The 12825-nt window shown below is 33.0% G+C and overlaps 1 protein-coding gene across 1 annotated transcript; it reads left to right on the top strand.

Annotated features, from left to right (window-relative positions):
* Positions 1 to 9875: 9875 nt before the first annotated feature.
* On the top strand, positions 9876 to 12463 carry LOC131072398 (ethylene-responsive transcription factor ERF057). Its single transcript, XM_058008522.2, has 2 exons — positions 9876 to 11947; positions 12215 to 12463. The coding sequence occupies exon 1, from the start codon at positions 10545 to 10547 to the stop codon at positions 11730 to 11732; it is 1188 nt and encodes a 395-aa protein (XP_057864505.2). The 5' UTR covers positions 9876 to 10544; the 3' UTR covers positions 11733 to 11947; positions 12215 to 12463.
* The last annotated feature ends 362 nt before the right edge of the window (positions 12464 to 12825 follow it).

The following is a 12825-nucleotide window of genomic DNA, read 5'->3' as shown; positions in this document are numbered from 1 at the left end:
AACTATGGAGAAAGGAACCAAAAAGTAATGTACAAAAGTGGCACATGGTTCCACAAAACCATACTATATAAAACACGTCATGGATATATAATTCAATTTGGATTCAATGCATAATCACACTTGAATACACAATAGTTAATCACATTTTAAATCTATCATTTTACTCAAAATAATCATAGCATTAAAAATTAAGCATGGCATGATCACACTAGTATCTAAACACTACAAAATTTTATTTGCTAAGAAAAATCATAAGGCCACAAAATCATATCATCTCTAACTCTCAAAATTCAAAATTTGGTCTTCCCAAGAATTCATCAAGAACTTAAAAAACCAAGCTTCATCCTTAAAATCCATCAAAAATTTATTTAAAATAAAACCTCATATTTAAAAAAATCTAATTATACTCTCTTACTCTTAACAAGCTAGGGATCACACTTTTTCATTCACATAAATTTTTTAAAAATACTTCAAGGGTTTCTCAATCATTTTATAATTTTCAATAAAATTAAAAAAGACCAAATCAAATTTATAACACTACCTATAATTACAATAATACAACTCACACACATGGAGATTCCTACCAAACAAGTGCCAATAACTTTTTATCCTAGCAATCCAATCCAAGCAAGCTCTCAATCAACAAGCTAATCCATTCTAAATGATTTGCAATCCATCCAAGGATTTCAAGAAAACAAGTGTTCTTTCCACTCTATTTTTTTATTCCAAAAATTCATAAAGAAAGGACTAATAAAAGAACCTATTTTTCCAATATATATAAAATCCTAACAAAAAATATCTTCATTTTCATTTCACATTGAAATATAAAGTCTCTTATCAAAACTAATATAAATATTTAAGTGAAATGCATATTGTTATTTCTATTATTTTTCACATAAGATCTTGTCATGAGCATTTAGCTTTAATTGAACTATATTGATCTAACACTCACATAATGAACTTCTATTAAGCATAAGAAACTCACTAAAGTATAATCTAATTATCCTCCACAAAATCAAATAAAATGACATTGTTCCTAATAAATAACAAAATTGTATTAAACAATCATGAAAAATAAATTGCATTTAGGAAAGAAAAATGCAAAAAAAAACATAGAAATCATGCATTTCACACTATGGTAATCTAGAATCACAAGTAATTTGGATTAACAAAAATTAAAATAAACATAGGAACATCTTGCATTCACGACTAAAAATTATAAGTTAGATAAACATATTCATACGAGTCATAAGGTCACTAAATTGACCATAAGGACTAGGCAAAGTGAGATGGCTAAATGAAATCCATAACATCTCCCCCACATGCCTTCCATGGGTCAAACACTTGTAAATTTCATGTACACTTAAAGAAAAGCATTAAATCCAACAATGAAGACCATAGTTGAATCAACATTTAATGACCAATGACAACATGCAATCGAAAAAGACATTTATCCATTCTATAAAATTACATCATACCATAATCAAAACAATATAGAAATTTTAATCAAACATAATGAAAATAAGGATTGATCAATAGTTAACATAGGAGGGCCTTACAAGATGAGTTGGTTGTAAGCACATGTAATTTTTTTGTGTATTTACATGATGTTCATCGAGAAAATCAATACCTTGAAAAAATCATTTGTGATATTTAGGATAATAAATAAGCCCTTGGAGGGAAACATATAAAGAAGGAATTTCAAGCTTAAAAGGCATCTTGATAAGTGTCGCTCCTAGAGGAAACCTTTCTCTTAAAATTCAAACTTACATTTAATATGACACCTTTCAATTGTTTCAACTAGTGATGTATCTTCCATACTCCTAGAGTTTGTGAGGTTTTTAAGTCTGTATTTACCTTCTCCTTGTGTCCAAATTTTATTTGTTGGTGCCAATTACAAACTTTGAATAGTTAGTGATGTTGGATGATAGCATTTAAAATCCTTGAACTTCCTAGATTTTGTCTTGTAGCACCTTTGGACCATAAGCCTAAAGTCATGTTACTAATTGTTTTGAAGTTTTATTAGTCAAGTTTTAATCACGCGATGTCAAACTTACATTTAATATGACACCTTTCAATTGTTTCAACTAGTGATGTATCTTCCATACTCCTAGAGTTTGTGAGGTTTTTAAATCTGTATTTACCTTCTCCTTGTGTCCAAATTTTATTTGTTGGTGCCAATTACAAACTTTGAAAAGTTAGTGATGTTGGATGATAACATTTAAAATCCTTGAACTTCCTAGATTTCGTCTTGTAGCACCTTTGGACCATAAGCCTAAAGTCATGTTACTAATTGTTTTGAAGTTTCAATCACGCGATGCCTAATTTCATTCACATCTCCTATATAGATTTTAATATCTACCCCCCTACAGTACCAAACTCTATAAGGTTGTATAATTAGGTTTACTGTGATTTTAGATCTAGATCTCAAATCCAAGTAGCTCAAAGACAATAAACTTGGGTAAGCCTCGTGGTAATAATAATTGTTAACCTAAGTAAACCTTGGTGAACTAGTAATAACTTTGACCAACAAGAGACTCCCAACTATGATCTCAAATGTCTTTTTTAACTCTTGATACATATCTGATATAGTTGCACCTAGTTAAACATGATGCTAATATGTTTATTATTGTGTATCCCTATGAGCCTAAGATATACGATTGCTCCTAATTAAATATTGGCGCGTGTTTTATATAAGAATTTTAGGTGGTAAGCCCAATACATAAGAAATCGCTTGGAAAAGAAGCTTATTAAGTTGATTTTAATCATTTTTCTCTCCAAATTAGGCATGCATCTATTACAAATTCTTTTAGGGATAAAATATGTAAGCTTCAATCTACTTTCAATTGCTTTATCAATACCAATCATCTCAATAAAATATTATTTGTCATACGAAGGAAGCTTGATGACACCAATAAGGAGAAAATCATATTCTCCTTAGTCTTTCTCCCTATTTTATTTTCCTTCCCTTTAGTTACAATATAAAATTAGATTTTATTTCTCATTTTCTTTATTGTCAACATTGAGGTATGTTGTTACAGGTAAAACAACAATCATATTATTGAAATTGATTTTAGAGAAATTAATTCATTATGCTTTCTAGGTAAGCAACTAGTAAGCCCCTTCCTGAAGAAACTATATAATGTGTGAGTGAAAACTAGGTGTTCTTGATAAGAAATTGAAGGCATGAGGATATTCATTTTCTTTCAAGAGTGTTAACATGTACTTAATTTTGCATGTCAAAAGCCCCATCAATAGTGGCGTTTAGAAAAACTTTTAGGAATCTATTGAATTGTGAGGGTCATGTTCTCCTCAATGAAATTCTAGTTGGATTGATTCAATAGCTTTCAAACAAGGATATAGAACAAGAAGCAAACAAGCAATGGACCTAGAATAATGCATGTTGATGTAAATCTTTTGACAACATTATTATGATGCTCTCATAAATGCTCTATGACAATTCTTTGATAACTCTTCTAGATAACTTCACAATGAATGAATGAAATAATGCTTTTAAATACAACAACTGAATGCATAAGTCAACATAAATATACACTAGGTTAATTCACAATGACTACTGAAAATGTTAGTGAAATATAGATATAAATTTAAAAAGTTTGATGATTAAATCCACAATCATAAAAATAACCTAGACTAAATCTACACTTATAAATTTGATTGAAGACAAATTAAAAGATTCAAGATCAAAAATCAAATCTAAAAAATGATAATAAAATAAAAAATAATCTTAGATAATATTCACCTCATAAATTTGATCGAAAACGATGAATAAAAGTTCCAAAAATCAAAACCATTATTTTAAAATAAATATAATAATAAGATCAAAGGACAATAATATGGAAACCAAATTTGTCCAAAGGTGTACCTTTCATAAACAAATCAGTGCATTTAAAACACTAATCAAATCCATACATACTACTATGGGCCAACCTTAGTATAGTGCACGTTGATTTTAAGCGATGTGAGTGGTGAATTTGTTCTTTGCAAAAAAGGTTCCCGATACCTCCCGTGTTAATATAGGCACTAAAGGGTTTTTTTTGGCCAACCCCCATCACCTTCCTCTTAAAATATTCTTTTACAACTTATGATTACAATGATAAATCCATGCGCCACAAGGTTTTGCACATTTACACTACTTTAAACTTTTTATAATCGAACTTATATACAAATTATTGAATGGTAAAGTGGCCCCACATTTGGAGAGACTATGAGAGCAACTTATCTAGAGGTACTATATATATATATATATATATGTTTGTTTAGGTAAAGAAATGATAATTTGTAAAATTAATGAGAGGATGTAATTCAATTATTTGCTTGATTCCTAGATGTTTAGAGCGAATGAATTGAATGTCTTTAAGTACAAGGGCATATAAACTTTTGTTTAGTTGGTCCTAAGTAAGAAGGGAGAAAGTGGGAAGTGAATCAAATTTTGAATTTTGAATTTTGGTGGGATGGGCTCGTGACCATGAAAATTACCTTACTAACATGAACTATTCTTTGGACCAAAAAAAGGTTAGATCATTGTAAATAGTTTGCATATAGAAACACGTGTGAGCATGAGAGATAAATTACTAGATGGGACGAATTTGTAAAGGTGTTCGAATATGTGAAAGGGGATAAGTAATTGGTGTATGAAAATATGTGTAACAGTGTAGGTGGATAACATAAGGCAAGGGACCCAACTTTGCACAAAATTATTCCATATATAATTATGTCTATGTATCAAAGTACACTAAACTAAAAACAAAATGGAATGGGTATGCAATTTTCACCATTCTAGATTAAAAAACTACAATTTTAAAAACGTATGTCTTTAATAAGTTTGAATTGTACAGTTTTAAATCAACTAAATGGTAAAATTATGTGTACTTCATAAATGAGTAATTAAGTTTATTGGCTAACATTCTATATTCTTAAGTATAATAAGGATAATCATGTTTGACTTGCTTAACTTTAATAGTTTTATTTATTAATTTTAGTTACTCCATGGGGTGTGTCCTTGCATAGTTACACAAAGAAAAAGACTCTCCTAGTGCATCATAACAATCATAATGGCCATAAATTATAGAAATTTTAAATACTTATGCTTTTTTTTGAAAGCTTATGAAAAAGTATACTAGTTTAGTTCTTTGTAATTTATTTTTAGAGACCAAATACATTTTGTGATTTAGGGGTCAAATTTACATCAAAATATTTTATTATTCTACTGTATACACTATAATTTTTTATTTTATTTTTAATTTGTTTTTAAGTATTTGAAAATGTCTTTAAAAAATAGATAGAATTATTTTCTTTTTATAAATATTGATTAGAAAACTTTATTTAGTGGTCAAATTTTAGTTGAAATGCGAATATCATTTTTTTTTATAGCACATGTTTTATAATTTTATGATTACAACTCACACCAAATACTATTCTTCCTTAATAAAAAGAAATCTAAAGTTCAAAATACAAACACATCTAAATCCATGCCATATTTAGCATTCGAGAACTTTTTTACAAATATTGAATCCAAGGATCCTATTTATTGTCCAACACCTAAAATTAAAGGAATCATTCCACCAGGACTTAAAATGATGGTACATTTTATTAAGGATAAATTATTCGACCCATTTACAATTTCTTTAAATGGGGTTTTAGATAAGATTAGTAAATAAGTTTTGTCAAATTTAAGGCACCAACAAAAGCACCAAAATGGAGGTACAACCCTAATAAGCAAAATCAAGGAACATGAAAACCTTCTCAAAGTCCAAATTAAACCTACACAAAATAGATTTTTGTATGGTTGATGCTACATCTATGTAACTTAAAGGATTAGTCTTATGGAACAATACTTTAAACTTTATTATTATTAGACAATGTAATGGTTGACATAACCTCTCTATTTTAAGAATCAAAACCTTATCAAGGCACAATATATCATGTTTGTAAAGGATATGAAAGTATGCCATAGGTCAATGGATTATATATTAACTTAGTAGACAATTGATTCTAAAATAATTTTGCAAATTATTGATATAATATTTTCATATCCTTTAACTCGCTTGTAATGACTGTCAATTCAAGGCAAAGGTTAAGGGTAAAAGAAACAAAGGGGGAGTGGAAAAAGGTTAAGGGTGAATTAGTGGTCAAAGGGGGAGTGGAAGAAACAAAGGGCATACCCACAGGGCATAGAAGAAACAAAGGACATATGAGTGGTCAAAGGGGGAGTGGATGAAATAAAGGGCACATGAGTGATCAAAGGTGGAATGCATATAAGTTGAGACATAAGGTTAAACTATGGTAATTTAGATGTATAACATTGGAAGGTGTGGCTATATATGTGGCAAGAAATGGTTGAACAATATGGGAAAGTTAAAGGGAATGAGTATGGGAATTATAAATATGAGGGATGGATTTGATGGTTGGGGAAGATTTGGGTGGGATAACCTAGTTAAACTATGGGTAGGTGAACAACGAAAGAAATCTAGGGGATAAGGAACTATGATCCACCGTATGAGGAGGTTGTGTATCTTCATTAATTTCCTCTATAGCATCGGTCATATTCAGTTCATATTGTTTAGTGAGAAATATAATAATAATAACATCAATGGAAAATGATGCAAGCATATCATCATCTATTTAGCAATTCGATTGAGAAAGGACTTTAATTTATTAACCATCTTTTTTTTTTTCTCAACATTCTCAATAAAGGATTTATATTAAGAGTATCCTCCTTCCTTATCAGAAAGCAATGTGTGATCCCCACAAGAGTTACAATGAAGAGAGGTAGTGATAATTTAAGGTGAGAAATCAACCTAACGCTTCGTTGAGGAGGAACTAAATATCTAAGGAGATTATTATGAATGCACAACTAAACATAATGGCTAAAAAAATACAACATAAATGTACACTATGCTAATTAAAACTAAAAAAATATACCTTTAGATGTTAGACATTAAAGTTACAAATTCATCAAAAATATTCTTAAATAATTTTGTTTCTATACTAAATGGGATAGATAGGTAAAATATTAATAGATTAAAGTGAACCAAGGATATAAGTGTTAAGACTAAGATGAAGTCTTGAGTATTAAGTAATTAATAAACAATAAAGAAGCATTGGAGAGTGATGTAGGAGTAATCTTTAGTTGATGCAATCTTGCATCACTCAAAATATATGCTTGTAGTTTTTGTGTATATGCTTAACTTGTGGTGTGTTAGTTTGCTGATATATATGCCTAACCTAGAACCTATGTTATTTGTGTGTTGGGTGGTTGTGGTATCTTGTACATTCTATGTTAGACATCATGACTACTTGTCTATTGTGTACCTCTACTCATGTAAAACCCCACACCTATTGAATTTCACCCTACACAACTTTGTTTCAAGTGCATGCCCTGGAGGGATCAATTGATATCAAATGTTAGGAAGTTTGTCACTTCATTTAAAAAACTCATCTACCAAATAACAATATTTAGATTTATTGATGGATTTTTAGTTTTGAAAGGTTAAAATAATGTCAAGTTTAAATTTATTAAGGAATTAATGTTTCTATATAACTAATAAAGAGCACCATGCTAATGTGGTTTCCCCATGAATGCATATATATGACAACAACCAACTTGGATTATACATGGATGTTGACACTCATTGGACTATATATTGTGGTTTTAAGTCACTTGCGGTGTTGGATATTTGGGGTTTGAATATATTAGAATTGATTTGCTAGCAAATTAGGTTTTTAAGTAGATCATATAATTGTTTAATTATATATGTGTGAAAAGTCTATATGCATATTTCTCAAGGGTTGAGCAACATATTGTCATCGAGTTTCACATATTTCTTTGTGTGGTATACTTTCACACGATATGGTGACACTTGACCAAAGTTCAAAGATAACATCATCATACATCATGCTCTTCTTTCCTCAATGGAAAGAAATCTTGCATCTCTCTTTTGTTCTTTTTCTTCCCAAGGGGAGGAATGTTGTTCAACATTTTTGGATCTTCATCATCATCCTTTGTCGAGCATCTTCCATCATTGTAGGAGACTATTCATTGTGGGGGGGGGGGGGGGGTTACATGGTTTGTTTCTTTCTTTCATTTATTGTGAAAAATGATTGTATATTGGTGACATTAGTAGTCATTGAGGAGGTACGTGTTGATTCCTCCTTTCTTTTATTTACACATATTTATTTGCATATTTTCTCTCTTTTAAAGAAGGATTCTTTCGAATAGGTTTTTCTCCTTTGCTCTACTTATGAGAAATTTGTTTGTATATGGATACCTAATACAACCTTATAATCAAGACCCATCCTTGCATCTTTGTATGAGTTTTCATTCTCCCTAAGTTGTAATTGAAGGGGTGTTGGTAAAAAGATTGTATATTGCCTAATTACTTTCATATTAGGTCCTATTCACTGTTAACAACTTGAGATTACTTAGGTCATTTTTTTTCTCATATCATATGATTAAGACATTTTTCATGACTTTAGTTTGCCCTAGGGTTTCAACCTCGTCTTTATAACAAGGGTTTCTTCATTGTATATTGTATTGGTTTCATATTGTATCTAATGAATTCTTTAGCATCGTAACATTTTCATTGCTTCTCTCTTGTGTGGAAAGTTTTTATGGTTGCAAGTGATCCTTAGTCTCTTATGGTATTAAACAACAACTCTTACTTGTTTCTTTGGTTAATCATGTTAGATTTGTGATTAAGTAGGTACCATTAAGATTATGAGGCTAAAACACAACACAAGAATGTGGTGTAGGAAAAAACATCTTCATGACTTAGGTAAGACGTGCATAGAAAATGTCATTTCCTCTCATTGACTTGTGTAAAGTGATATGTAGAGGATTTGAAATGCCACTTACAAACACCTCGTTCCTTTTTTATACAATCTTTCCAATATCCAATATGTACTTATACCACATGTTAATTGCAATATCCCCTTTCTCCTAATACCAAAGTGATATATTAGGTCACATTTAGTAAAATTCAATATGCATATACATGCTAATCTATTGCTAAAGATGTTAATCTCCCAAGCTCCATAGATTTAAGAGTAGGTGTCATTGGTATGCCAACCAGATTAGATTAAGTGCCAAAATAATAGATCTCTGACATCTAACACAAAATGACATAAAATAAAAGAATTAAAAACCTAATATGCACTTTTATCCTTTGCACTATCAATTACCATCTCTTATTTTATTTGAAAAATAAACATTAAGAAATGATCTACACAGTTCTTAACATTGTTAAAACAATTCATATATAGAATAGAATAACTTTTTAATATCCATGACCCTTTGATTGAAAAGGACATAGTTTTGATCTAATGGCACAATCCTTTGTACAGCTGGTAAGGACGTGAGAAAGTTAATACCAGCGGTCACATGGAGATTGGAGAGCTGGCTTTTGGGGCCGCAAAAGGGTTAGTAAGAGAGTTAAACACACCGTGAGCATCCACCCACGCCAGCACCACGTGTTCATCAGATATGGTCAAACACCTACCATGCGATCAACGCTACGTGTCATTTCGGCCGTAAAAATAGCGCAATCACTATCGTGTACACGTGTTTATTACACGTGTCACAGAGGAATTGGAGAGCGGATATAGTGCGTCACTCCGTAAAAGATTGCCGGCGAGAACGCACTGTCACCGGCAAATGAGTAAGTTGACCGGTAAAGAGTCAAAGTAAAGTCGGGAAATTTAGAGATCTCTACTGAAGAATCGACTACCGACATGGCGTATGAATTAAGGGGGAATTTAATGCTAATCATTATTAAGGCCATAAAATTGTTAATTTGTTTTGAAAAGACAAGAAAGGAGGGCGGATGGGCTATATATGGAGGCTGGGGAGCTAACAGTTGATCCATTCTAACTCTATTTTCTTCTGGTGAGGTGAGAGTCGAGAGTGATATTTTCCCCCCTTGTTCTCTGCCTCCCCGCTTCTTACAATCCCATTCTTCATGCGTATGAATTATATTCTGTGTCTGATTGTGTGCTCTGTTGCATTTTTGAAGAACCCATTTAATTCTGTGAATGATTGTGTGATTGCTTTTGGGTTTTTTTGGTAGTTTATTTTAGGTTGTCTAAGTTTTGTACCTAGGTCATGGATTGTGGGCATCATGTTTGTGGGTTGTTTTTCTGTCCCATCTGATGCACTGGACAGTCTGCTTGCAATTTGCCGCAGGTAGATCATTGCTTTTTTCTTAGACCTGTATCAAGTAAGTTGGTCGGTAGGTCTGCCAGGATAGAAGGTGTTTTGAAAATCCTTCTGGGTCTGGTTTAGGATAAGGGTAGAGGTTGCTTTTTGAAGACCTCTCCTGCACTCAGACAGAGTGCTTAGTTCAGTTTTTCTGTTGGCTAGTTATAAATTTTTGTTTCCTCTGGTAGATAAGTCTAGATCTAGGTGACTTTCTGCATTTGTGTTTAGATCTTGAGGTTTTTTTGTTCTGCATTTGTTTGCTTGGATTCTCTAGTTTCTGGTGCACAATATAGGAGAGAAAGAGAGATACTCTGTTTTGTTAGAAATGGCAGGAGCTACCCAGAGCGAGTTTCCATCTCATGTTCCAAGCATGAAAGGTCGGGCTTTTTTAGATCCTCTGAGTGAGGAACTCATGAAGGCCCTAGAACCCTATGCGGAAATTGGACTGAGGAGCTCGAGGGCAGAATTAGCACGGAACGATGAGCCTGCGGGTATGTCTTTGTCTGACTCATCATGCCTAGAGCAAGATCAGACGATGATGTTCCAGTCCAGGATTCCGGACGTCTGTGCTAATTCTGTTCGAAGGGTGTCAGATTCCGGTTCTGAATTTTCAGTGAGTGGAAACGATAATGCTGGAGATTTGGCCTGGTGCCCGAGTTTTGAAGGGTTACCAGGCACTAGTAGTAGTAATCAACAGCAATATATAGATGTGGGTTTGCAGTCCATGCCTGGAACTCAACTGGGTTGGGCTTCTTCTCCGACAGATTTTTCCTTTCAAAATGAACAACCGTTGGGCATTGCAGAAATATTTGAGCAGATTCAGGCCAACTTACAGAGAAAGCAGCAGATGGAAAGTTTGCAATTGCAGTTAGTTATGGCGCAGCAGCAGCAGCAACTGTTGGGGTTGTCCAATTATCATAAGCAACAGTTGAGAAATCATCAGGCTCTGGCCCCTAGAGGGCAACCAATGAAAGTATCTGACAGGAGTGGAATATCCAAGCCTGGGAAGCTGTACAGAGGGGTAAGACAGAGGCATTGGGGAAAGTGGGTAGCGGAGATAAGGCTGCCTCGGAATAGAACCAGGCTGTGGCTTGGCACTTTTGATACTGCAGAAGAAGCTGCATTTGCATATGACAGAGCAGCCTACAACCTGAGAGGGGAGTATGCTAGGCTCAATTTCCCAGATTTGAGGCATGTTTTGACTGCCAATTGGGGAGATGGGTCTTCAAATTGGAATGCTCTGTCTCTGTTGCACTCTTCTGTAGATGCCAAGGTCCAAGCTATTCGCCAGCGCCTCTCTCAACAGAACCAGAATCAGCATGAAGGTGAAGGCCCTGCAGCTAGCAATATCTCCTCAGTAACAGACGTGGCATCATCGCCCTGTAAAAATGAGGCCGATTCTATGCCGTTGCAGAGTGCCCCTTCCTTTTCAATCTTCAATGATCTGGATGATTGCCTCACCAAAATGCCTTCTTTGGATCCACAAGTCATACAGGACGTCATGGCCTCTTGATTCTTGTTTTACAGGTTTTTCAGTATGCTACCATAACCAACGATGCACGTTTTGTAGTTGCATTGAAGGTTTACATATATTTGTAGAGCAATAGTATGCTCAGCAATTAGCAGATTGTAGGTTTATGTAGAGCAGAATAATTGCAGCTCTAAATCTGAAAGAGTTGCCACGCAAGTTTTTAAGCGCATGCACTTGTACATGCTACAAATATTCATGTATGTATCCTGTCTTTGTATATCTCGCATTGTGAGAAATACATATATAATTATTCTACTTCTGCATTTACTCGTCTGTTTTGCATCCTCCATGGATTTTAGTAATGTCAACCTTCTGTAAGCTGTTTGTTATTTACTGATAATCAATCATTGTGAAAACAATGCAATGAATGAAAATCTGCATTATAGACGAGCACTTCTATTTGTCTCTAATAGCAATGATATGCATTAAAGGTGACATAATTGGGTTTTTGTCTTTGGGGTCAGGTGGAAAGATGAGGGGACCCACGCGCAATTTGCAGTGTTAGAAGACAGAGTTGGGACCTCATACTCAAATCAGAGATATGATACTGATGCTCTCTGGAAGCTTCAGATTTTACACAATCAATTTTGTTGTTATCCCACTATACCAAATTACATATTTTCTGAAATGGTAACGTACGATTCTGTCTCTCTCAATTGTCCGGATAGACAAACGAATTAATCAATATTAGACTACAAATTTTATTCTTCTTAGATATTAAACCTATTAAAACTGAAATACATTAAAATTGTATCCTTTTGAGATATGAAATCCACTAAAACTGATTTTAAAACTATTTTAAATGTAGTATGAGATCTTGGCAGATGGTCATGAACATGCACATCGCAAATTTTATTGTTCTTTATATTATTGAAGATGTCTGGGAAAAGAAATAATTAGATAAGATTGTTTCTGGTTTTAATTGTGCTAGTTTTTAAATGATATTTAGGATAATTCAGTGATCCATCATTAAGATCGTATTTTCTTCTTCTGTCTGATGGATCACATGATTCTGTTGACGGATGGACAAATGAATCAATCAAAAGATTACAATAAAACCATAAACATGCACGTT

This window comes from Cryptomeria japonica, chromosome 7 (assembly GCF_030272615.1).
Source record: "Cryptomeria japonica chromosome 7, Sugi_1.0, whole genome shotgun sequence".
Classification (NCBI taxonomy): Eukaryota; Viridiplantae; Streptophyta; class Pinopsida; order Cupressales; family Cupressaceae; genus Cryptomeria; species Cryptomeria japonica.
This window is presented reverse-complemented; position numbering and strand designations above follow the sequence as displayed.

Coding starts and splice junctions, on each gene's coding strand:
- LOC131072398 (XM_058008522.2), top strand. CDS start 10,545: ATGGCAGGAGCTACCCAGAGCGAGTTTCCATCTCATGTTCCAAGCATG.